The 26862-nt window shown below is 42.9% G+C and overlaps 1 protein-coding gene across 3 annotated transcripts in view; it reads right to left on the reverse strand.

Annotated features, from left to right (window-relative positions):
• The window catches only part of eci2 (enoyl-CoA delta isomerase 2), a 223367-nt gene that overhangs the window by 122100 nt on the left and 74405 nt on the right, over positions 1 to 26862 (reverse strand). For all 3 annotated transcript variants that reach the window (XM_085989230.1, XM_085989228.1, XM_085989229.1), the window contains exon 2: positions 10829 to 10985. In XM_085989230.1, the coding sequence (XP_085845356.1) occupies positions 10829 to 10985 (157 nt within the window). The remainder of the gene's footprint in view (positions 1 to 10828; positions 10986 to 26862) is intronic.

Here is a 26862-nt window from a genome sequence, read left to right on the forward strand (position 1 = left end):
GACCGACGGCACAGAAAAGGCTGAGCAACGTCGACGGGAGAAGAGAGAGGGTAGAGCGCACAGGGCGCAGCCGGTGTTCAGGACCGAGCGGCGTCGACGGGAGAAGAGAGAGGGTAGAGCACACAGAGCGTAGCCGGTGTTCAAGGGCCGAGCAGCGGCACAGAGAGAGAGAGGCGCGCAGGAAAACGCGCAGAGCGCAGCTGGTGTTGAAGGGCCGAGCCGCAGCGGAGAAGGGAGAGCGCGGGAGACGCCATTTTGAGCCGGAGCGGAGAAGGGAGAGCGCGGGAGACGCCATTTTGAGCCAGTCTAACCACACCCAACAATGCCAAAGAGTGGCAGTATCACAGCGTTCGACAATGAAGTCGAAGATTGGACGACATATGTCGAACGCACTGAAGTATACTGCAAGGCGAATGAGGTGCCAGATGACAAGAAAGCGCTGGTATTGTTGAATTCAATGGGTGCAAAAATGGATGGCTTACTGCAAAACCTAGTAAACCCAGAGAAACCAGCGGAAAAGAATTTTGAAAACATAGTGTCAATCCTACAGGACCACTTAAACCCCACACCGCTGCTGATAGCAGAAAGATTTAAGTTTCACAAAAGGAACCAGCATAAAGATGAAAGTAATGCTGATTATTTAACGGAACTGCGCAAGCTATTGAAACACTGCCAGTTTGGAACGGGACTAGCAGATACTTTAAGGGACAAGTTCGTGTGTGGGCTTCAAAGTGAAGGAACCCAGAAACGGCTTCTATCAGAAAAGGATCTTACGCTGGATAAGGCTTTCAGCATTGCAGTATCACAGGAAGCAGCAGCACGGGGCGCGGCTGAGATACAACTCAGACCGCAAGAATATGGCACAAATGAAATGGCATACGGAACAGTGAAGTGCTATCGCTGCGACAGAACAACATACGACCATAAGGATTGCTGGTTCAAGGACCAAGAGTGCAGACAGTGTGGAAAAGTAGGACACATAGCAAGAGTCTGCAGGTCGGAAAAGAAAACCAGCAGCAAGAAATCTCCACAGGAGAAGTACAAGAAGGTACATAAGGTGACGGAGAGTAGTTCAGACGAACAGAAAAGGGATACAGACTCTGGAAGCAAGGAGCTGGGTTGTCTGAAACTACATAATGTGATCAAAACGGAGGATCACCAAACTATCTGGGTCACGCTCAAGATAGCCGCAGTCCAAGTGAAAATGGAATTGGACACAGGATCAGCCCTAACAGTCATAAACCGAAGGGACTACAAGCGGCTATTCTCACATATACCCTTGAGAGATACAGAGATCGTCCTGAAGACGTACACGGGGCAAAAAGTCTACCCCAAAGGAAAAATAAGGGTGAACGTTATATATAACGGCAAAGAAACACCAAAAATGGACCTATATGTATTGCCAGAGGGAGGACCACCACTACTAGGACGTGAATGGATCCGGAAAATACAGCTAGATTGGCATTCCATACAAGCACTGACTGTAGATGCCAAAAAGGATGACGACGTCACATCTGGACGACTGTCAAAAATGCTAACTGACGCACAAGAAGTGTTCCAGGAGGAACTCGGAACACTAAAAGGCATAACAGCGACGATCAAAATAGAGGAAATTGCAAGCCCAAAGTTTTTGTTTTTTTTTGTTTTTGTTTTTTTAAGGCCAGACTTATGCCTTATGCGATCCGCCCAGCCGTCGAAGCAGAGCTGGAAGGTTTGGAACGTTCAGGAGTACTGTCCAAAGTGGACTGGAGCGAGTGGGCTACACCCATCGTTCCTGTAATGAAGAGGTCATTGAGTAATACGCCTGGGGAACCAAAGGTGGTTCGCATCTGTGGGGACTTCAAGGTGACAGTGAACCCAGTCCTTCACACGGTACAATATCCGCTTCCGCGGATTGAAGATATTTTCGCCTCGCTATCTGGAGGGAAACGCTTCACTAAGATTGATCTGGCCCAGGCGTACCTGCAAACGGAGGTAGAAGAAGCCTCGAAACAGTACCTCACGATCAACACTCATAAAGGTCTCTACCAATACAACCGTCTGGTGTTTGGGGTAGCATCAGCTCTGGCTATTTGGCAAAGGGCAATGGATCAAGTCCTGCAAGGGATTCCAGGGACCCAGTGTTATTTGGACGACATCCTGGTCACGGGCGAAAATGACAGTGATCACCTCGCCAACCTGGAGCAGGTGCTCACCAGATTGAAGGAATATGGGCTCCGAGCTAATCGCCACAAATGCGAGTTTTTCCAGAAGCAGATCTCGTATTGTGGCCACGTTATTGATGAAGAGGGGTTACATAAGTCCCCTGAAAAGATTGAGGCAGTAGTCAAGGCTCCAGCACCGGAAAATGTGTCACAACTGAGGTCGTTCCTCGGGCTGGTGAACTACTACCATAAGTTCTTGTCAAATTTGTCTACAATACTACACCCACTGAATACCCTACTGCAAACGGGGGTACCATGGAAGTGGAATGACGAATGTAAACGAGCTTTCCAGAAGAGCAAAGCATTGATCGCATCAAAAGAGGTGTTGGCTCATTTCAACCCAGCACTACCAATTCGGTTGGCGTGTGATGCATCACCCTATGGCATTGGAGCGGTGCTGTCGCACAAATTCCCAGACGGCTCGGAGAGGCCAGTAGCCTTTGCGTCACGATCACTAACCTCAGCCAAGCGTAACTACGCCCAGATTGACAGGGAGGCCCTCAGCCGAGTGTGGGGAGTGAAAAAGTTCAACCACTATCTGCACAGGCAGAAGTTCACCTTGCTGACTGACCACCAACCACTTGTCTCCATCTTTAATCCAAAGAAGGGCGTTCCGGTGATGACTGCGCAACCACTACAAAGATGGTCACTTTTTCTAGGGGCGAACCAATATGAAATCGAGTATAAGGGCACGAAACAGCATGGAAACGCTGATGGGCTATCACGCCTGCCACTGCCGAGGAAGCACCAGCAGTGGACCCTGTCGAAATATTTCATTCGACTATAATTGAACGCTTGTCTGTAACTAACGCTGAGATAGAGAAGGAGACCCGAAATGACCCGACACTGTCTCGGGTATATGACTTGAAGGTGAAGGGATGGCCAACACATGGCGACTCACTGTTGCCAGCATTCTCATCCAGAAGAGAACAGCTGTCAGTATGCCAGGGGACAGTGATGTGTGGATCCCGAGTGGTAATTCCACCCAAGTTAAGGGAGAGAGTGCTCAATGAGCTTCACGAAGGCCATCTGGGAGGGGTGAAAATGAAAAGCCTTGCTAGGGCTTATGTGTGGTGGCCGGGGATCGATCAGCAAATCGAGGACCTGACAAAGAGCTGCTCAGGATGCCAGAAGGTCCAAAATGCACCACCACATGCCCCTCCACACCCATGGGAGTGGCCCTCATCTCCATGGCAACGGGTGCATATTGATTTTGCTGGTCCATTCATGGACTCAATGCTTTTAATAGCCGTGGATGCGCACTCGAAATGGCCTGAGGTGATCAAAATGTCCTCCACCACCACGGAGAAAACTATTGCAGTCCTACAGACCATATTTGCCAGGAACGGCTTGCCAGAGCAGGTTTGCTCTGATAACGGACCACAGTTTGTGTCCGAGGAGTTTCGAAGATTTATGAAGAGGAATGGGGTAAAGCATTACACATCCGCCCCGTATCATCCAGCCACAAATGGATTGGCTGAGAGGTTCATACAAACCTTTAAGAAAGCAGTAAGGGCCATGTGCAATGACGACATTCCACTGCAGCATAAAGTGGACAATTTCCTGTTAGCCTACAGAAATGCGACACATGCAGTTACCAACCAGACCCCGGCCATGATGTTCTTTAACCGAAGGTTGAGATCTCGTATGGATTTGCTCAGACCAAATGTACGAAGAGATGTTGAGAATAAGCAATTCCAGCACATCAATGAGAAGCAGACAAGGAGCTTCAATGCAGGGCAACCAGTCTTGGCCTGCGACTACCAAACAGAGAAATGGCAACCAGGAACGATATGCACACGGCAGGGGCCACTAATGTACACAGTGGATGTCAGGGAGAACATTGTGAGATGCCATGTCGACCAGATCCTAGAGTCACAGGAACGAGTCAACCCTATGTCTCGCCCATACGTACCTGGTGATGAACCCGACATACCGGTAGCATCTACCCCAGAAACAGTAGCATCGGAAGCTGATGAACCAACTGACGACAGGGGGCCAGAATCGCCTCAGCACCAAGAGCAAGACACTCAGGAAAGGCGCTATCCAGAAAGGATCAGGAAGCCTCCCCAAAGACTGAATTTATAAATAGACTATGTGATAAAAATGATAACTTCCGGGAAGTTATGTCATCACTTCCTGTGAACTATGAACTGTGTACATACCTCACTTCCTGTCATATGTCACTTCCTGTTGGACTGGTATAAATACTGGTCTGTTCAGTATTGTAAGAGGCTTCTACCAGAGGCATGGTAAAGACCTCTCTTGTGTATATAGTGTGTTTATAAGTTACTTAAAGCTTACTTTAAAGTTACTTGATGGTGAGTCTCCTTTTTCTTACATCAATTTAAGTAACTTAGTATTTACACTGACAAATACTAGACCTTCAGACAAACTCGGAAGTTAAGGGTCCAGGGAACCACCCATCATGGAGAAAATCCTTAGACCTATTCGTCTGGACTTGGACCCGAATACACCAGCAGCTGGCAGGGTATGGAAGCATTGGTATCGTACTTTTGAGAATTTTCTGGGTGAATGTAAAGCGGATGCTCCTGCTAAATTGAAGATACTTGTCAATTATGTGACCCCAAAAGTGTTCGAATATGTTGATGACTGGGATAATTACGAAGAGGTGATTCGGGCACTTAAGAAACTGTATGCGAAGACCCCAAATGAGGTCTATGCTAGACATCTACTGGCCACAGCCCGACAAGGGCCAGGGGAATCAATTGACGAATTCCTGCAAGAACTTCGCAGGCTCAGCGTAGATTGTAACTTTCAGGCAGCCTCAGCTGAGCTGTACCGCCAAGAAATGATTCGTGATGCTTTCATCTGCGGGATTGCCTCTCCATTTATACGCCAGCGTCTACTAGAAAGTAAAGCACTTGAGCTACAAAAAGCTTTTGACCTAGCTTGTTCACTGGATTTGGCAAAGAGAAATGCAGACCTCTATCAGCTGCCCAGATCTCGATCTGCTGCTGTAGCTGCAACCAGACAATTCAAGCGGTCTCAGGTGAACCCTATCATGGGGGAATCTAATTCTGATAATTCTGATGAAGAAGAGGAGGACGACCCCACTTTAGCAGCCTCTTGGCAATCTAGGAAGGAATGCTTCTTTTGTGGAGATGCTTTTCACCCTAGGAAAACCTGCCCTGCTCGCAATGCAATCTGCAGTTATTGCGGGAAAAAAGGACACTTTGCTAAAGTTTGCCTATCAAGGGCCTCTACGAGGGCCAATCCAGCTAAGGCCTACCGAACTGCCCCAATTAGGGCCTATCAAGAGGCTCCAGCTAGGACCTATCAAGCTTCCTCTCGAGCTCTCTCCCAAAGAAGCACACCGAGAGTTTTAGCCACTCTCTGTGCAACGACACCAATTACAGCTGCTTGCCCACAGAACCTGTCTCAGGCAGCCACAAAAATTTCAATTAAAGGGCATACCTTAGATGCCTTAATTGACTCAGGAAGTACTGATAGTTTCATTAAGGAACAGATTGTTGCGAAATTGAAACTACATGTCTTCCCATCGGACCAGGCAATTGCGATGGCCCAGTCATCACTTAATACCAGAATCTCCGGCTTTTGTGTTGTTGATATGACACTTCATGGTCGTATGTATCCCTCCACCCGACTTTCGGTGCTCAAAGACTTATGTAGTGATCTCCTCTTAGGGCTGGACTTCCAAAAACAGCATAAGAAACTCACCATTGAGTTTGGTGGATCCAAACCCGGACTTACTATTTCTAATATACCATCTAAATTACCATTTTGTGCATTATCAGCAGCTTCACTTGATGAACCCTCATTATTTGCCAGTATTCCGCCTCAATGCCAACCGATAATAACGAAATCGCGGCGCTTTAATCAGGAAGACCAATCTTTTATTGCGGCTGAAATCTCTCGACTTCTAGCAGAGGATATCATTGAACCATGTTCGTCGCCCTGGCGGGCTCAAGTCGTCATTGTCAAGAACCCTCTAAAACCTCACAAACAGCGACTATGCATCGATTATTCGCAAACCATCAATCAATATACCGACTTGGACGCCTACCCATTGCCACGCATTGATGATATGGTTAATAAACTGGCCGAATACAAAGTGTTCTCAACTTACGATTTTAAAAGTGCCTATCATCAGTTACCTTTGAAGGTCTCAGATAAGCAGTACACAGCCTTTGAGGCTAATGGACGGCTGTACCAATTTCGTCGCCTCCCATTCGGGGTTACTAATGGAGTGGCTGTCTTTCAACGGGCAATGGATGGCCTGGTTAAGCAGGAAAACCTAAGGGACACTTTTCCCTATCTTGATAACATTACCATTGCAGGTCACGATCAACAGGAACACGACTCCAACCTCCAAAAATTTCGGGATGCCCTCCATCGCCGTAATTTGACCCTGAATGATTCCAAATCTGTTGAGTCGCAACCGACCATCAACATCCTTGGCTACTGCGTAGGCAATGGTATCATTAAGCCAGACCCAGAAAGACTTCGCCCGCTCCAAGAGCTCCCGTCACCTAAGAATCCGGCTTCTTTACGTCGGGCTCTCGGTCTGTTTGCATACTACGCTAAATGGATTCCTCATTTTTCGGACAAAATCCAACCCTTGCTGCATGCTAGATCATTTCCACTGGGAACAGCGGCTGTTGCAGCCTTTAACCTTCTCAAAAAACAGTTGGAGAAAGCGGCTCTTCACTCCATTGATGAGAATCTCCCTTTCGTGGTTGAATGTGATGCCTCGGAGGTGGCGATCTCGGCTACTCTGAATCAGGAAGGTCGTCCTGTAGCATTTATGTCCAGGACCTTACAAGGTGCCGAGCTACATTATCCTCCGGTTGAGAAAGAAGCCACAGCCATCATAGAGGCAGTACGGAAGTGGAACCATTTTCTAGCTCGCCAGCACTTTACATTGATCACGGACCAACGATCAGTTGCCTTCATGCTCGATAATCGAAAACGAAACAAAATTAAGAATAATAAAATACAACTTTGGAGGATGGAACTGGCCTCTTTTGGTTATACCATTCTCTATCGGCCTGGCAAGGAGAATGTGGCCCCGGACACCCTCACACGGGCATTCTGCTCCACTATGTCATCCTCCACTCTCATGGATGTCCACAATGGTTTGTGTCATCCTGGCGTTACGCGCATGCTACATTTCGTACGATCACGGAATCTCCCTTTTTCCACTGGAGATGTAAAGAAAATATGCTCAGAATGCCGGCTTTGTGCGGAATTAAAACCTCAGTTCTTCCGCCCCTCAGATGGTATACTCATACATGCAACCCAACCGATGCAACGACTTAGCATCGATTTTAAGGGCCCAGTGCCCTCTTCAACTCGGAACACATATTTGCTCACCATGATCGACGAATATTCACGTTTTCCGTTTACCTTCCCCTGCTCCAATATGCTGGCGTCCACAGTAATCTGCTGCCTTGAGCAGGTATTTTCTCTCTGTGGCATGCCGGCTTATATTCACTCAGATCGGGGTCCATCCTTTATGTCGAGGGAACTCAAGGACTACCTCTCAGAACGGGGAATTGCTACAAGCAAAACAACACCATACCATCCCATCGGAAATGGGCAGGTAGAGAGGTATAACGGTATCATCTGGAATTCCGTACGTCTCGCTTTAAGATCTCGGGGCCTACCAGACCAGCAATGGGAAACAGTGCTTCCGGATGCATTGCACTCTATACGGTCCCTGCTTTCTACAGCCACAAATACTACACCTCATGAGCGGTTCTTTGGATTCCAGCGTCGCTCATCTCATGGGACATCACTCCCGTCATGGCTAACTACTCCTGGACCTGTATTACTCCGAAGATACGTTCGGACGTCTAAAAATGACCCTCTTGTAGACGAGGTCGAACTAACCGATGCCAACCCCACCTATGCAAACATACGATATTCCGACGGCCGAGAATCTACCGTATCATTACGGGATCTGGCTCCCTGCCCACCAGGACCTAGTGGGACATCGGGTGGTGGCATTTCACCAGGTAACTCTTGGGACCTATCGGGTACCCCTCTCCAGGATCCTGATCGGACACCAACTAGCTTGGTGCCGGTAGAACCCCGTGCTCAAGGTTGCGACCCTCCCAGTACCGCGCATGAAAGTACTGATCCGCCACAGACCAGCTCTGCACCTCCCTCTGAACAGAGGCAGTCCGACTTTGAACCTATTGGGGCTCGTACTCGAAGCCATGATCTCCCCAACCCTTCACAGGGCAATCCAGGCCACACAGACTCTGACCAATGGCCAACCGCATGTAAGCGGACCAGCGACCCTCTACGACAGGAATCCAAACGGGTGCGACTCTTCCTTGTTCGGCGGCTGCGGACCAAAAGGTAGACCACAGCCTCCTAATCCTGCAGGAGGGAAGAATGTGATAAAAATGATAACTTCCGGGAAGTTATGTCATCACTTCCTGTGAACGATGAACTGTGTACATACCTCACTTCCTGTCATATGTCACTTCCTGTTGGACTGGTATAAATACTGGTCTGTTCAGTATTGTAAGAGGCTTCTACCAGAGGCATGGTAAAGACCTCTCTTGTGTATATAGTGTGTTTATAAGTTACTTAAAGCTTACTTTAAAGTTACTTGATGGTAAGTCTCCTTTTTCTTACATCAGACTATTTTCAGTTAATGTTGCATGTTAAAAGCGTTAATTGTAATTAGTTGATATTTAATTGTTAAATGAATGTTATGGTACTGTTAATCTAAAAGGGGAGGAATTGTAGTGTATGTACCTTTAAGGGGAGAACTACTTTTTACAGCTCCTGTATACTGTAGTACCGGCAGTGACCACACCTGTATATAAACCCTGAGTAGGGATCTGTACACCATGAAATGTAATTCAGACGTCAATACTGTAGATTAGACAGGGTGCCAATGATGAGGCACCAGAACCAAGAAATACTGATATGGCAACGTACTCAGCCCTAGTTATGAAGGCTCTGCCATCTAAATATAGGTCTATCTGTAATGCCAATTTCCAGACTACTGAATTAAAGTTCCATAGCCACGACCAACCATGTCAACAGGGCGCTTGAGCAGAAAGAGGCCAGCCAAAATGGCAAATCTCCATCGGACAGAAAATTTAAATCACTAAACTGAAATTACTTCCTACAGATACAATCTTAAAAGTTTGTGTAGAGTAATCTATATTGAAAACACTTCCACTTTGACTTAATTTCCCTTAAATTCACCACAACTGACTAATATTGCCATGTTAAAGGTAAACCTACAGGTCAAACATAATGGGAAATGGAAAGACCATACTGGTGGAATAGGTTAGGATCCAGACATCATATCATAGCATTAGGATAACTTGGGAAGAAATCTTGCATAGCATAGAATCACAGCCATGCATTTCAAATTCTCAAACTGCCACGGTGGAATTTGAACGAACGTTTGGATTATTAGTCCAGGCCCCTAGATTACCAGTCCAGTAACTAACCGCTACACTACTGTGCCCTCTTCCAAATACCAAGAAGTCAGACAATTAATTGTGCAATATAAAAGAATTCAGGAGAATATTGGGGAAAATTGAGTAAATAAAGTACTGTAATACCATGATAAAAATGACATTTTCTTCAGAAAGAAAAGAGATAAAAATCAAAAATGCCAAGTTCTACATATGATGAAAGGCCTCTGGGTATGGTACAGTACCAGAGGGCACCAGCACCATGGAAACATACTACAGCAAGAAGCCAACACTTAGAGAAGAAAAAGACAGAAAATAGTGGAAAAAATTATATATTTTTTCTTGTTAAATAGTCTTCATTTTTGCTGTAAGATTTACAGATTTTGACATTCACAGGAATGAGAAAGAGGGATCACTATCCTCCTAGAATTGGGAACTGGCTAGCATTATTTTGAAAAGAAATGGGTGCAGCAGCCTCTTGAAGATTTTGCAATTGAAGCGAAAGTACCAGAATGGATGATCCACTCAAACTGTAACATAGACAAGATGAAATGGAAACCCCGCCCCGCCAAAAAAAACACCATTACATACTCTGCCAACTCAGACCTTGACCTCTCCTGCTCAGACATCTGCAGAACAATCCTCCTAATCCCACTTTTGTTTCAGTTTCATTTCTTTCTTGTATGCTTTACATTATGTGAATCCACCAGTTCACAGAATCACAGAATCTACAGTGCAGATAGAGGCCATTTCGGCCCATCGAGCCTGCACCGACACATATCCCACCCTATCCCCGTAACCCCACGTATTTAATCCCCTAACACTAAGGGTCAATTTATCATAGCCAAATCAACCTAACCTGCACATCTTTGGACTGTGGGAGGAAACCGGAGCACCCGGAGGAAACCCACGCAGACACAGGGAGAATGTGCAAACTCCACACAGACAGTCACCCGAGGCCGGATTCGAACCCGGGTCCCTGGCGCTGTGAGGCAACAGTGCTAACCACTATGCCACCGTGCCCCCCGTTGTGTCAGTTCTTTAGGATACAAAGGTAAATTATATAAAGGTAAATTCAGATGGTTAGTGCGAAAGCCATTCATCTAACTTCAATTGAAATTGTTGAGCTTTCTCAAACAACGGGTTCTTCCCCTAACCATGACTTAGATTTTCCGATTTTAAATGTATTACCTGTTTAAACAATGCATATATCTGCAATTTTACTTCATTTCCAGGGTCTTTCTTTAAAGTCTTCAACTTATCCTTTGCTTCATCAAATTCAGCTTCTGTTGCAACCATGGCAGCTCCAGTTATATGCAGTTTAATTGCTGGTAAACTCCTGACCAATCTGCAAAATTAAACACATCAAACCAAAATTGAGTTTTTAAAAATTAGAACGGATAGTTGAACAGCATCAATTTTAAAAAGGGTTTCAATGTAGTTAGCCCTCTGAGCAAGAGTGCTGATAAATGACACCAACAACAGCACTTCAAGTCAGTTGTTTATTTAGCATTGGGTCGATACACTTGAATTTCAGTTTATTATTGGTAATACTGAACATTTCAACATGCAATTTGTGAGCTAGCACCAGAAAAAAATGAGCATGAAAGCAGAGGAAAAAAATGAGCATGAAAGCTGCCTTTGTAAAAAATCCAACTAGTTCACTCATGTCTTTTAGGGACGAGAACTTGCCAGCCCTACCTGGTCTGGTCTACATGAAGTTAGTCTCAGTACGTGAATGACTATATCCTCTGAAATGGCCTAGCAAGCCATTTGTAATGATATCAGCAAATAGTGATGGTAGTTGCCTGTTTGATTATGATGCCTTACCAGCATGTTGGCCTGATTGATTACTTATGCCTAATCAGCAAAGGGCATGTGGCAGAGACAAGCAGTTTAGTTTTGGTTTTGTTTTAGATGGATTTCTAGCATGGTGTCTCCTGTAAGGCTGTTAACCAGAGTTGAACAAACTTTAGATTAAAGGACATTCTCTTTCATAAATGTCTCGTCATTGAACCCACAAAGAAATCAATACATGGTGTCAGAAGTGATTGAAAGAGATGAAGAGGAAAAATCTGAAGTTAAATCAGCTCTCCACATATTAGCAAGCCAAAAGAGAACATCGTTACTTACCTTTGAAGAATAGCTAACGAAGTGAAAAAATGGAAGGTTTACACCCACCGAAGCTACAGTTGACAGGTAATGTGGCTGAAAATTGGAGGAGATTCAAACAACGTTTGGAGTTGTATATAGCGGCAATCGGAGCGGACGAGAAAAGTGATAAAAAGAAATCGTCAGTGTTCTTACATGTCGTGGGTGATGAAGCGCTGGAGGTGTATAATAACTTCACATTCACTGCTGATGGAGACAAAATGAAACTAGATAAAATAATGCAACAGTTTGAGGCCTACTGCATACCTAAACGTAACGTGACGTTTGAGAGGCACAGATTTTTCACATGTGTACAGAAAACGGGAGAGACTATTGATCAGTATGTGACTGAACTGAGAAACCGAAGCAAAACATGTGAATTTGGGGGACTGACAGACTCGCTGATAAAAGACAGACTGGTGTGTGGTATTCCAGATAATGGTCTAAGGGAAAGACTGCTAAGAGAGCAAGATCTAGACCTGGGAAAAGCCATAGCACTGTGTAGGGCTACAGAGACTGTGAAGTCGCAGGCAAAAGAGCTGTTCAGTGACAGTAGCTGCAACGTGGATGCAGTGAGTATGAACGGACACAAACCGTTTAACAAAAAGAGCGCCAATGTGAAAAAAGAGGCGTGGCCAGCGAACAAAAATGAAAGGGGCAACTGAAAGTCATGTAGTCGATGCGGTACACAGCATCCACCAAAAAAGTGTCCAGCATATGGTAAAACATGCAATAGTTGCAACAAAAACAACCATTATGCCCGTTGCTGCAAGAACCAAGTGCAACAAAGCAAGGTCCATGCAGTAAATGAAAGCGAGATAGAGTTCTATGTGGATGTTGTGTCTGAAAACAAAGAAGAAAAAAAGAGACTGGATGTTGACACTAAAAGTGAATGACATACACATTCCATTTAAATTGGATACTGGAGCACAAGTTAATGTGATATCAGAGACTGATTTTAAGAAAATTAGACCCAGACCAAAGATACATGGAATAAAAGTGAAAGTGACAGGATACTCAGGTACTGATATACCAGTGAAAGGAAGATGCAGTCAAAGTGACACACAAGGACAGAGAGCACACATTAGCATTAATCGTGGTGCCAAAGGATGTGCAAGCCATACTAGGTTTAAAAGCCTGTGAGAGACTGAACCTGGTAAAGAGAGTCCTCGTTGTGGAAAGCGAAGGAGAGACAGTCTATGATGAACTCATGAAAGAGTACAACGACCTATTTCAGGGTCTAGGCTGCCTTCCAGGAGAACACACGATCAGAGTAGATAAAAGTATGACAACGGTCATATATCCATGCAGAAAAGTTCCGTTTGCTCTTCAAAAGCAACTGAAGGCAGAGTTGGACAGGATGGAAAGCCTGAACGTGATTCAGAAGATAGATGAGCCAACTGAGTGGGTGAGTTCCCTCGTCGTTGTGGACAAAAAGAATGGAAAGTTCAGAATTTGCCTGGATCCAAGAGATCTAAACAGAGCAATAAAGAGAGAGCACTTCAAGCTTCCTACACGTGAGGAAATCATGTCACAGTTTGCAAATGCAAAGTATTTCAGCAAGTTAGATGCATCATCAGGATTTTGGCAGATGAAACTGGACGAAGCAAGTTCAAGACTGTGCACGTTCAACAGTCCATTTGGCAGAGACAGATTCCTAAGGTTACCATTTGGCATTGCCTCAGCTCCTGAAGTGTATCACAAAACTATCCATATGGTCTGAGCGCATCTGGAGGGAGTTGATACATCAACGGATGACATCATAGTATGGGGAACCACGAGAACTGAGCATGACGAGAGACTGAAAAAAGTGCTGGAAGCAACAAGGAAAACAAACCTGAATAGAGAGAAATGCCAGCTCGGGGTGACAGAACTGACATTCGTGGGAGATATCCTTAGCAGTGAGGGCATCAGACCAGATCCCAGAAAGGTGTCCGCCATTGAGAATATGCCAAAGCCACAATGCAAAAAGGACGTGCAGAGGTTTAATGGAATGATCAACTACATGGGTAAATTCATATCCAACCTCTCAGAAAAGATGGCGCCACTGAGAAGACTAACTGAAAAGAACATAGAATGGGAATGGAATCATGAGCATGAGAAGTCATGGAGCGATCTAAAGAAACTGCTCACAGAGGAACCAGTTCTGAGGTTTTATGACCCAGCGAGACCCATCAAGATATCATCAGATGCATCACAGAGTGGGCTCGGAGCCGTTCTTCTGCAAAAATATGACTACTGGCAACCTATTGCATATGCATCGCGCTCAATGACAGACACGGAGACGCGATATGCTCAAATAGAAAAGGAGCTGCTCAGCATCACATACGCCTGTGAAAGATTTCACCACTTTGTGGCAGGACAAGCAATCAGTGTAGAGACTGACCATAAGCCCTTGATTGCATTGTTCCAAAAGACACTAAATAGCTGTCCGCTTAGAATACAAAGAATGATGATCAGGCTGCAACGCTATACACTGAATGTTGCGTACACACCGGGTAAGCTGATGTATACAGCAGACACGTTGTCCAGAGCTGTAGACCCAAGTGAGCCCGCAAACACCAAAATGGATGAAAAAGTGAACGCCTACGTGGACATGATCACAAGTGCACTGCCCATAGCAGATGCAAAAATGGAGCTCATAAAGACTGAGACAAACAAAGATGAAACAATGAGACGACTGAGGAAAAGCATCTTGGATGGATGGCCCAACATGAAGCAAGACTGCTCACCTGACATGGCAGAGTACTGGAACTGCAGGGCGGAACTATCGGTGGTCGAAGACATCATCTACAAAGGAAGTAAAATAGTTATCCCAAAGAGTCTGAGAAAAGAGATGCTAAAAAGGATCCATGGAGGACATCTGGGAATCGAAAAGTGTAAGAAAAGAGCACGAGAGGTGATGTACTGGCCACGAATCAACCGAGATGTGACAAATGAGGTGTCAAACTGCACAATATGCCTGAAATATCGAGCAAGCAATCCGGTAGAACCACTAAAGCCACACCCAGTGCCACACAGACCTTACCAGAAGGTAGGCGCTGACCTATTCGTATATCAAGGGAAGGACTATCTTGTAGTCTCAGACTATTACTCCCTGTATCCAGAGGTTTGCAGACTGTACACCACCACTGCAGATGCTGTGATAACATGTATGAAAGCCATATTCTCCAGACATGGCGTGGCAAGCGAGGTCTTCACAGACAACGGACCCCAGTTTTACAATGCAAGTTTCCGACACTTTGCCAAAGAGTGGGACTTTGTCCACACAACGTCAAGTCTTCACTTTCCACAGTCCAATGGACTAGTGGAAAAATCGGTCCAGACAGTGAAAAGACTGATGTACAAGGCAAGAGACAGTGGAACTGACTTCTACCAGAGCGTGCTTGTATACCGCACAACGCCGCTCGAGTGTGGTATGTCATCAGCCCAACTCCTTATGGGACGTCGGCTAAGGTCAAACCCACCCATCCCGGAGAACCTCCTGAAAACAAAAGAGGGGGAGAAAGTGAGGAAGTTCAAAGAACAGAAAGAAAAGTAAAAGTACTACTATGACAGAGGAACACACAACCTACCTGAACTCCACACTGGTGACCAAGTAAGGTTCAAAGACAAAACAAACATATGGACTCACAAGGGAACTGTCCTGAGTGAAGTTCAACCAAGATCATACACCATTCAGACAGATGAGGGTGCTGTTCTGCGAAGAAATCGTCGAGATCTTCTCATGAGACCAGCCACAGCAAGTCAAAAGACTGATACTGTTGAACAACCTGAGCACACAGCTGAGAACACATCATCTGAGGCAACAACTCAGATTCAAGGACAATCAATCAGAAAATCCTCAAGACGCGTGAAGCCTCGAGAGACTCATTGAGCAAATTTAAGGACTATTGTTATAGAAGGAAGTAATGTTATCTTATTCTTTCTTCAAGTTCTAGTGTATTTACATATTTCATGTGAACACACAAAGCAAGGTTAAAAAACCTTGATCATGATAATGATAATGTAAGTTCATTAAGTGTTACAGTTAAAATGCAGAGTAATACAAAGAAAACATGTTGTTAGTTAAAAGTAAAATACTTTTGTTTTAAGAAAGGGAGATGTAATGATATCAGCAAATAGTGATGGTAGTTGCCTGTTTGATTATGATGCCTTACCAGCATGTTGGCCTGATTGATTACTTATGCCTGACCAGCAGAGGGCATGTGACAGAGACAAGCAGTTTAGTTTTGGTTTCGTTTTAAATGGATTTCTAGCATGGTGTCTCCTGTAAGGCTGTTAACCAGAGTTGAACAAACTTTAGATTAAAAGACATTCTCTTTAATAAATGTCTCGTCATTGAACCCACAAAGAAATCAATACACCACTCATTTGTACAAACGGCAGATTGGGAATAAGTGCAGCCTAGCCAGCGTTGCCCACTTCCAAGGAACATGAACATGAACATAAATGTAACATTAAAAAGAATTCTTTAAAAAATAATTGCAACAGCAATTGAGCCTTATGACATCTCTTACTATTGAGACTCTCTCCTAACTCTGTGTTCACAGCAAAGTGCAATTTTCATTGGCAGACCGGCATTGCTCAGCACCTGATATTTACACTCTTATTGTTGAGTCTGTGTTTACAAGTGCAGTTATAATGAATAACAGGACACAGACAACAGAAGTAAGTAAACAGGTCTTTAGTGATTGAGGGTCAGGGCGGAACTGAGGTACACTTTGCTCCGCAGGGTTTATATACCGGTGTGGTCACCACCGGTACTACAATGTACAGGAGCCATTAAAAAGTAGTCCATCACCTTAAGGTATCCTCTTAAGGTAGTACAGGTTACATACACTACACTTATGTCTGCCATGAATGGCAGTAGCAATTACCTTTCTTACCAAAATATTTCACAAACTATCCACCATGCACTTCTGTTTACTCTGACAAACATTCAGGCTAAAACCAGTATTTGAATTTATTTCAATAATTTTTAATTACTCAGAAGGAACAAAATATGCAACAAATAATCAGTAAATCAATATTTGTCTTATACAATACTGGAAACTACTTCAAAAATAATAAAAATTGTCTGAAAGGTTAGGGCCTCATTTCAGAATCTTTCAATGGAGTCGTGTAGAAATCTGACACGGACACATTTCTGCCTACAGATATCCCTCTCGCCAACACAATGCGGAAATATGGAGGTTGAAGCAAGGGACCAGACCAGTGAAAAAACAGCAGTACTTGTATTAAACCAAGCCAGATTTTGACATCTCGTATTAATGCAGTCCTTCTACACGAGGCACACAGCCACTTTTTAACAAAAAAATCAATGTTATCTTTCAGATAGATAGTATGTGAACTGCCAACTTCACATTTTGGATACATTTTGTTTTCTTCTGATATTTCACCTGCCTAATTACTAGCTTAGACCCAAGAACAACCAAAATTGGCCAACACATTTCTGCAAGTTTTACATACATCCAATGCTTCAAAGGCAGGAGAGAATTTCTGATTCAGTTAACGTGCAACGACTTCCCTACAGAAAATCAGTTGGACTACATAGTTCCAACAGAAATATTTATGTACTTAGGCAGCATGCGTGTACTGCTTTAAATCGAACACCCAAAGAAACTCAAAAGTTCCATCACAAAATATTGGCCTATCTAAACACTCATGTGGAAAAGATATAAAAGGGATTCGACAATTTGAAGCAAGATGGGCTGTTTTCAAATGACCAACTTATTAATCGTACAGGTCCATAACATTTTCTATGACATTCAAAAAAAACACCGTTACCTTAGTGAATATTGTACACTTAGCTGTTCATTTATCAATATCACAATGGTACTCTCGATTAACAATGTTCTTATATTGCAATATTTAGATTTAGCAGCAATGCGGTCTAGTTAGGACTTCATATTTAAATGCACCATTTATGAATTAATTTTGTAAACCATCTTGCTTCCATAAACATGCAGTAATTACTAGAGTTTTCTAAAATAACAAATGCGGAGTGGGAAGCACGAAGAGCAATTAAATGGTGGGATTTTGGAGTCACTAAAATTGTTTGAGCTGCATTCCTAAATACTTTAACTCAAGGAGTGTTCTCGCTCTATGACATCCATTAATGTACCATAAAATCCCTTTTAAAAGTTATGATTTAACTGTCATGAAAAAAAACTATTGAAATCAATCACAGAGATCAAGACCCGACAATACATACCTTTAAAATGGAAACTTCATCATCCATGCTCCAACTATCAATTTTAAAATTTTCATGGGGCAAAGGCTTGCCCGAGGTTGACTCATTACTATGCATACCAACACCAATATCCGCCTATCTGGCATAAAATCAAACTCAGCGCCCTGGAACTATTAAATAAAATGTTATTTACTTGCCTCATTCATGTGCTGAGAATACTGCTGCACTGTGAAAGACTTTAGGTGGATCTCAATTATCTGTCACTTCCCAATATGATAAATAATGAGGCGTGCCTGACTGGAGAGCCATCCTGTTTCATTTGATCAGCCTTTGGATTTTTCAAATACCATTTCTTTAACGCCAGTAGCAATCCACTTAAAATAAATGAGTTACTGCTGGCGATGAAAAAAGACACCAATTGAAAAATCCATCCAGTTTTTAATGTTCCCTTTTGGGAATTTATAGTTTGCCAAATTGTTGCCACTTTCTATTCTGGACATAATCAATTTGTAAATATTACACTTATAACCCCAAACTCACTTGGCCTGGATTTTGTGGTAACAATAACAGTGCTCACAGTTGTAATGGGGTAAGTCGGCCAGAAACTTCTGGCGCCTGCACATGCACAATTAAATGTGGAAATCCAGAAGTTGCTGAGAAAGATACCCCGTTCCTCTACAGGCTGCGTTGTTGCCGTCCTCGCCGATAGACTCAGCATTGAAATGATTGCAACGGCGTGTACTTGCTCACTAGTTCCGCACTAAAGATGACTGAAAAATTAGGGCTGGTGCATTCAGGAGTGAGTGAGTTTATAACACCGGTGATAATTACTGCTGAACAATCTCTCTGGCCGTGAAAAATTAATTTTACAAGTGTGGAGTCTAATTCCCTCAGATGAAAATTAGTGTTGGAGATTTAAAACATTTAAAAAAAAACTTTTTCTGTGTCTCTCATTTCTCTCCCTTAATCCCATCCGTATTTCCCAATCTTTATTTTGCTTTCTGTACATCATTTAAATCTAATCTATGTTTCCTGCTTTATACTTCCTGGTTTGGACTGTGTGTGTGTCTGTGAAGATTCTTCAATCTGGTTGGTTGAAGAGCCTCGTTGTTGCTTTCCCTGCTCACAGACACCCTGTAGAGGGGCACCGCACTGGAAAAGACGTCGGATTAGAGGATATTCTCCGCTGAGAAGCCCGCGCTAACTTTGTGGGCAACTATCAGCAAGGTGAATGGCGAGCACCGTTCCTTCGACATTGACCGCAAAATCCGGGCCAATAACTCAGATCATTATTAGCTAGTGTGAATTAAAGATGTCTGAGAAAAGGTGCAAGAGGAAAGTAAAGTACTTCCTTCCTTGTGTCTCAAATAGGTTAGCTTTGTTCAGTTATTCCCAGCTGTAAACATGACTCTTAGAGTAACATATGCGCTCTGTCATTCTAAACAGACCAGCTTTAGTAATAGAAGTATATAGTGAGCATAATTAATGGACACATTCTCCGTAAATGTGTCCTGACAAATATGAAAATATTTTTAAAGAAATGAACATTTATTGTTTAAAGATAAAACTCATAGCTCCATAACAACATTCAGGAAGGTAAACTATGCTCCAAGTTAATGAATCTGGCCCAGATGGCATGTGGGCAAATAATCTGGCATGTGGGCAAATAATTTCCCATTACAGACATCACTTCTTCCTGCATTCGCTTCATTTTTAAAACATTATTTTAGGTTTCTCATAGCGTACACAATTCCTTGATAAGCGACCGACTCCCAGGTCTCTGGTGAAGGTGGATTTTGAGCCAGCCGGTGGGGTACACGCAAAGGTGGTGCAGGTAGATCAGTTCTCCTTTGCTCATTGTTTCCTCAAAAGCTTGGTTGGTATCGGGAACTGTGAAATTGAAGAATGAAGTGTTTTGATTTTGTTTTGGCTGGGTAGACGTTTGTTTAACGCAGCCACAAGACATCAGTTAAAATCCACATCTCGGCTAAATCAGAACAAATGTTGCAAGGACAGTACATTATGGTTTTCTAACTGAAAGGCCGGTGGGTCAAGCTAAGCAAAATTCAAACAAACACATATTTGCTCAATAAATGTGTATGAAAGCCAGTTAAGTTTTGAATGTAGCTGACAGTTACTTAAATCCAGAAAAGCACAGCAAATGTTTTCAGGGGTATTTCATGACCTAAAGCTGCTCAATAAACTGAGTTAAACTGAGCTGAGCTGAGCAGAATTAAGCTGTCAGTTATTTGGAACCTTCAGCAAAAAAGCTAGCTTACTCCTGTAGGCAGGAAAGAAAAGCATAAAACTATATATCTAAAAGTTATCTGCGAAAGAATAGCTTGGCATATAAACTGCGACCGTTTACTGTTTTTCATTCAAGAAGTCACAGTATAAAATCTACTGTAAATATTAGTTATATATTTGCGTCATCTTTCATTCAATAAATTCACTTGATAATTAAAAACCCAAGACAAGGTCTGATGTGATGCCCTACAACATTTCAAGGACAGAAGAAAATTCCTGTGGAGCCATAAGACAGATGTAATAAAGTCATTAACCAAGGTTGTCCATTTGTTGTCCTTGGCTCATTATCAGAAACTTACCTAGCTACCAGGGCCAATGAATATCTTCTCAAAACTTTATGAAGCCAAGACTCGCCTATGAGAATAAACTAAAAACACAGAAACCAAAGTATCTAGAGAAAGGCAAAGACCCAAAAATTTAACGGGAATTTCCATGTGCGGGAAAACTCGGATCCAGCATGCCACGGTGCAACATATTAGTACAACTACTTTCCGACTACCGAGATGTCCATTTCTTTTCTTTTAAAACATCACCAACTTTCTCTCTTCTGTCCTCTCCAAAAATGTGAACTCCTGATGATATGCGCCCTGGTTGCTCTTTAGTACTTCATTCAAGTGTCATGTGACCGTCTAGCGAGTGATGGGCCGTTCACCATGGGAGCATCACAGCCAAGCCCAATCCTCTCCTTACCCAATGCCCACAGCTACACACTTTCTAGCAGGCATCACTCGATAACATTCAGGCGCCCGAGCTCATGGTCTACAGAGCTCAGGGGCACCGAGACTCCGGCTGTCTACAGAGCTCAGGGGCACAGAGACTCCTGCTGTCTACAGAGTTGAGGGGCACCGAGACTCCTGCTGTCTACAGAGCTCAGGGGCACCGAGACTCCTACTGTCTACAGAGCTCAGGGGCACCGAGACTCCTACTGTCTACAGAGCTCAGGGGCACCGAGACTCCTACTGTCTACAGAGCTCAGGGGCACCGAGACTCCTACTGTCTACAGAGCTCAGGGGCACCGAGACTCCTGCTGTCTACAGAGCTCAGGGGCACCGAGACTCCTACTGTCACCCCAGATCAGATCAACAGAGCTCAGGAACACCGAGACTCCTACTGTCGCCCCAGATGAGATCAACAAAGACGAGAACTTAATGAGTTATGTGAATCATTTAGGATATTATCTTCAAATTGAACCATGGGGGAAAGCTTGCACATTCTCTTAAGTAAAAGGTGCAAATAGCTCTTGAAATGGTAAAAAGGAATAAAAATTTGGTTCAGGTGGTTCAATATATTAATGTTTGGAACATTGCTACTTGCATTAATAAAGAAAGACACCTTTAGGGTCTAAAGGATACAGTTGAAATGGGAACTATGCATTTTGCTAAATAAATTAAGATTTTTTAATTTCTGTATGTAGGAGAATTTTTTTTTCTTTTCTGTATCTGAAAAGTTGCGAGAGACAGAGCAACTAAAATTGGGACATTACACAATGTATAAAACAGAACAGGACGCCTGCATCCTCTACAGCAAAGTAATGGCTTCAAACTAACAACATTCAATGCATGGGCCCATTTCAGAAATGGCACTTACATATCAATGAGCGAGTCAGTCAATCTCAAAATGATGCAACTCCTGTATTGCCTTTCCATTTAAAAACCACAAAAGAAATCTGACACACACAGTATAGATTAACACACGGTACTGACCAACACACACACACACGGGGTATAGACTACTGGAAAAATTTGATCATCATCGGAGAATACTAATAATGTGCAAATTGGCAGGCTGGTGTAGATATGCAACATAAGACAATGGGAAAACCTCATCAAAGCCAAGTGTCTTCAACTGTCAGATGGTGGTGCTGCCTAAACAAATCTTAAACTTCAGTATACCAACTTTATCTAAACAACAATTCATATTGAAGCAGGTCACAACTAAGTGGTCATATACATTTAGTAGACATTTGCTTTCCTTCACTAATTATTCATACACATCATACACCAGAATCCTAATAATCCTCCATCTTCAAGGATGCCTTTGACAGTGGCTGTTTATTTATTAACCCTGAAACTGGGGTCCTATCTTTGAGATGCATTTGAATCATTCTTGTTGATATAAGGCTCCTGCAGCAAACAGATTAGAAAACTCTGATCTTGAAATTATGCCATGGGACCATTCAAATACTCAAACATGTTGATCTGAACTTCCTTTATCTTCTCTATCTTAGCATTAACCATTAAAAAAAACACACCTCAGCTAAAGTTATAGAAGGATGAATTTCAAGATGAACACATTAAGAATTTGTGCAAAAATATCCCATGGCATAATTCATGGCATAATTTAAAGGCTTTTGATTCTACCACTATGGCAATGGTGGACAACATGGTGGTCCAAACAGTCCATCTTGTTTATCCTCCATTGAACGCTGTGTTGGTTGTTGTAACATACACATGAAGTGTAATCATTTGGAAGACAGCCCTGTTAGAACAATAATCCTTGACCATTGGGTCAGAAGTTGGTCACATTGTGCAGCCAATTAAAGACATTTGTCTGAACCACCCTTGCAAGGTGATGGGCCAATAGCATCTCCTTTTGACCTGTCCTGGGTTAACCAAAGAAAAGGTTGATTACAAAAGAAAGTCATATTTGCATGAATACAGTTACTTCAGATTCATAGACAGTTCATCAGATTCTGAAAAGCTTGTTGAAGAGTGCATTGTCTGACTGCACAAATAGAACATCTGGCTGCTGGAAAGATGGCACAATAAGTGAATCAATCTAGGCAGGCGGAGATGCTCACTCAGCTGGACTTGCCACTTCCAAAGTTGTTGCAGCTTTGTTAAGACACTTACATTGACATTTGTGGGCAAATCTGGCTAGTACTCAGCTGCATTACCTTCAAAATCAGGACAGGCCTTGTAGTGGCGCTTTGTAATTTCCAAACATGCAGCCACTGAGCTTTGAGACTTTAGCAACGAGTAGACGCGTGTCGAAATAAAACGTTCCAAACCATAACTTTGTCTTTAAACTGTTTACTGTAACACCTTACAAACAGAATTACAAAGCAAAACACGTTTAAACGAACACGGTCAAAAACTGTATTGCTCCAGCCCTCAAAGCTTCTGCCTCCTCCAGCCTCGTGGTGCTTTTTCTGTAAAATGGCTGGATACCATGTGACAAGCTTAAGGACTGTACCATTGTAGCAAGAATAAAGGGGGTATCTCAGACTATACTATTGGAACAAGAAAATAGGGGGTTTCTCAATACAATAAGTCAGCCAGGTAAATGAACTATTATACTAATTAACCAATATTTTAAAGTATTTTCTTTCTTAAACTTTCATGACTCTTACAGGCCTCCTTAACAGAACAGCAAACATCAGCACACATGATTCAAGAAATCTAATTTGTGATCTAACCTCGAGGCGGTGAGGATAAAACTGCTATTTTGTTTTGATATGCAATAGTGGTACTCTAGAAAAGAGAAGTCTGAAGGGTGATCAGAGAGGTCTTTCATTATCTTAAAGGGTAGATGTAGAGAAAATGTTTCCACGTGTTTGGGGGGGTAGAAAAAAGTGCAAAACTAGAAGTCATAAATATAAGTCAGTCACTAATAAATCCAATAGGGAATTCACGAGAAATGCGCTACCACAAGTAGTTGAGACAAATAGCATAGGTGCATTTAAGGGGAAGCTAGAAGCTAAACAAATGAGGGAGGAGAAAGGAATAGAGGGATATGCTGATGGGGTTAGGTGAAGAGGGGTAGGAGGTGGCTCAAGTGGAACATAGACCAGTTGGACCGAATGGCCTGTTCCTGCGCTGTAGACTCACTGTAACTAGTTAAAGGTTTTTCCATTTCAGAAGCTTGCCTCCTATTTTATGCCTTCCTACTTGGTAATTTCTTATGCTGTACTTTATTGCTAAAGTCTAGGTGTATCAAAGCTAGTGAGTGCCCCATACCAACTATAACTCAGTTATATTCTCAAAAGAACTTGTAGGTACAGTGCCTCGTAAAATTGCCTAAAGGGCTGCTTTCGAGATTCAGAAGGGAAATATCCTGTAAACTGCCTGAGCCTGCCCTACAACATGGAGTTCAGCTGTTGAACTAAGTGCTGAGATGTGTAAAGTTAATGCAGGCTTCTAAGCAAATAAGTCGTAAAGTCATTCTCCCTGGCTCCGGTCCAGGGAAGAAGCACTTAATGAGTCGTAACCATGTCATGACCCATCATATTTGTGTGGGTCCCTTTGTTAAAAGTATAAGGTATGGGGGTGGGGGGAGCCTGTCAAAATGGAGCAGACCTGTCAGGAGACCGATGCTTCAGTACTGACTTGTTGGTGGTGATTGACAGAAATTAGGGCAAGCCCTTCTGACACATGGGTCACTCGGGAACAGAAATGTTCTTTGTCTTTGCTAGAATTAGCAGTCAAGGCAGCTTTTATTTCCTCTATTGATCTTTTGTAAGAACGTTTACCTAGCAGGTGTAAGAGGTACCTTTAAGGACAGTGTGTTAGAAGTTGGATGCTAAATTGTGGATACACTAGCCCATTACAGGTTTGTAGCTGCCATGACCACTTGTATTTCTTGTTCTTGTTACATGTATAATTTCTGATTTGGAAGTTGACAGCCTTAATGGCAAACACGCCTGAATTCCGATTCAGTTGGACAATCTGCTTCACCTTCTTGACTTCGAACCATTCCTTGATCTCAAGTCACACGTGTCTGTTTCCCTTTTGTTTTCTTTCCTTCAATGGTTCCCCGTCAGTAATGCACACATTAGCTGACCCTGTGATTCTCCAATGAGATAGCCACTGTATATGGTCTTACGAAGAACTACTCAACTCAGCAGCATCCCCCACCCCAACTAAGTTGAGCACCTGGTTGCTCGTCATGCACGATATCAAACGTAATGGACCATCCTGTGTTACATCTACACCTCAAATATTCCCACTGCATGTTGGGTTCAGGTTTAACACCTAAATGAAACAGTGGCCAAACCCAACAATTTATCTTTTGATGTAGGCAGTTAGGCTATGCTATCAATTGGTCAAGCATTTTTGCATGTTGGTAGGTGTCAGCCATGGCTCAGTAGCAGCACTCTCTCCTCTGAATGAATAGATTGTGGGTTCAAGCTCACACCAGGACTTGAGCACATAATCAAGGCTGACAATTTATGCCATGTTTCAGATGAACAGTTAAACTGCAGTCACATCTGCCCTGGTAGATGCAAAAAATTCCAAGGCACGATTAAAAGAGGAACAGGAGAGTTCTCATGTTGCCTGGGTCAATATTTGTCCCTCAATCAGCATCACTAAAAACAGATTATCTGCCCATTTGTCGCCTTGCTATTGGAGGGATCTTGCTGTGTGCAAATTGGCTGTTACATTTCCCTACATTACAACAGTGAATACACTTTGAAAATACTTCATTGGCTGTGAAGCGCTTTGGGGCATTCTGCGGTTGGGAAAGGTGCAATACAAATGCAAGTGCTTTCTTTTTTCCTGTCTTTGCCAATCACTTGTTTCACCATTGTTACTTTCTTTTGACCACAATTACTGTCCAGAAAGATTTTGTTGCCATGATTTGTGAATTGGTTCTTTTCAGTTCAGGTGTCAATGGTTATACTTTTTGGCCTTCTACCCCCACTTTGGTTTTGTTTGCTGGTGACGAATGTTTGTTTTCTGGTTGATTTTGGCCCACATTGCAAGCAGTTATCTTTTAATGATTGCAACATCCATTGTAAACCTCTGCTGATTTTATGAGCATCACTGTGCGTCAGCACATCAGATGTTGTTCAACAGCATTCTGTACAAAAGTCTGCAATTCCCCCTGAATGTTCATTATTCCACATATAATTAGACACCCTGCTAGGGTTTCCATTTAAATCCCAGGCATAGGAGGAATCATAGAAATTTACGGCACAGGAGGCCGCCATTCGGCCCATCATGTCCGTGCCGGGAAGTGGGGGAGTTCAATTGGTATGTGTATTTTGTAATCTCTTAATTTGGGTACATTTTTAAACTCAAAAAATGTGCATCTTTCTCACTCCATTCTTTTATTGATTTACAATAGATTTGCTTTTATTACTTGTACATATCAGTTATTGTACTAAAATCCAAATAGAGCACGTCATAAAATAAAAACCACTGGCAAGGTACAGTAATAAGAAACTGAAAGATCTTAGGCAGAAATCTTATCGTGCTCAGTGTTGAATACATCCTTATTCTTCCAACACTCTATTTTAGTCAAATATTGAAGTATTGACAAACAGGTCTATTTTATTGTAGCGTGACACATTGTAGTCATACAAGATAGAGAATAGGCTGGTAAAATCAGCATCCCTCAAATCCAGTAAACCTCCTCCTTTTCATCTGATGTAAAGCTGGGCAGCCATAATGGCAGGGGCAATAGAATTTAGTGAAAGATTAGGTACTTAAAAACAGGAAAAAGCTCAATACTAAAACAGACAGGCTGTAATTAAATACATTTAAAGCTTTTCCCAGTTTTCGCTCTGTGAAGTAAGAAAACCAATATTAAGAATTTACCTTTTTAAAAATAGAAATCTGAAGAGGTG

Source organism: Somniosus microcephalus, chromosome 5 (genome assembly GCF_052327205.1).
Source record: "Somniosus microcephalus isolate GS21.2 chromosome 5, FLI_Smic_1.0, whole genome shotgun sequence".
Lineage (NCBI taxonomy): Eukaryota > Metazoa > Chordata > Chondrichthyes > Squaliformes > Somniosidae > Somniosus > Somniosus microcephalus.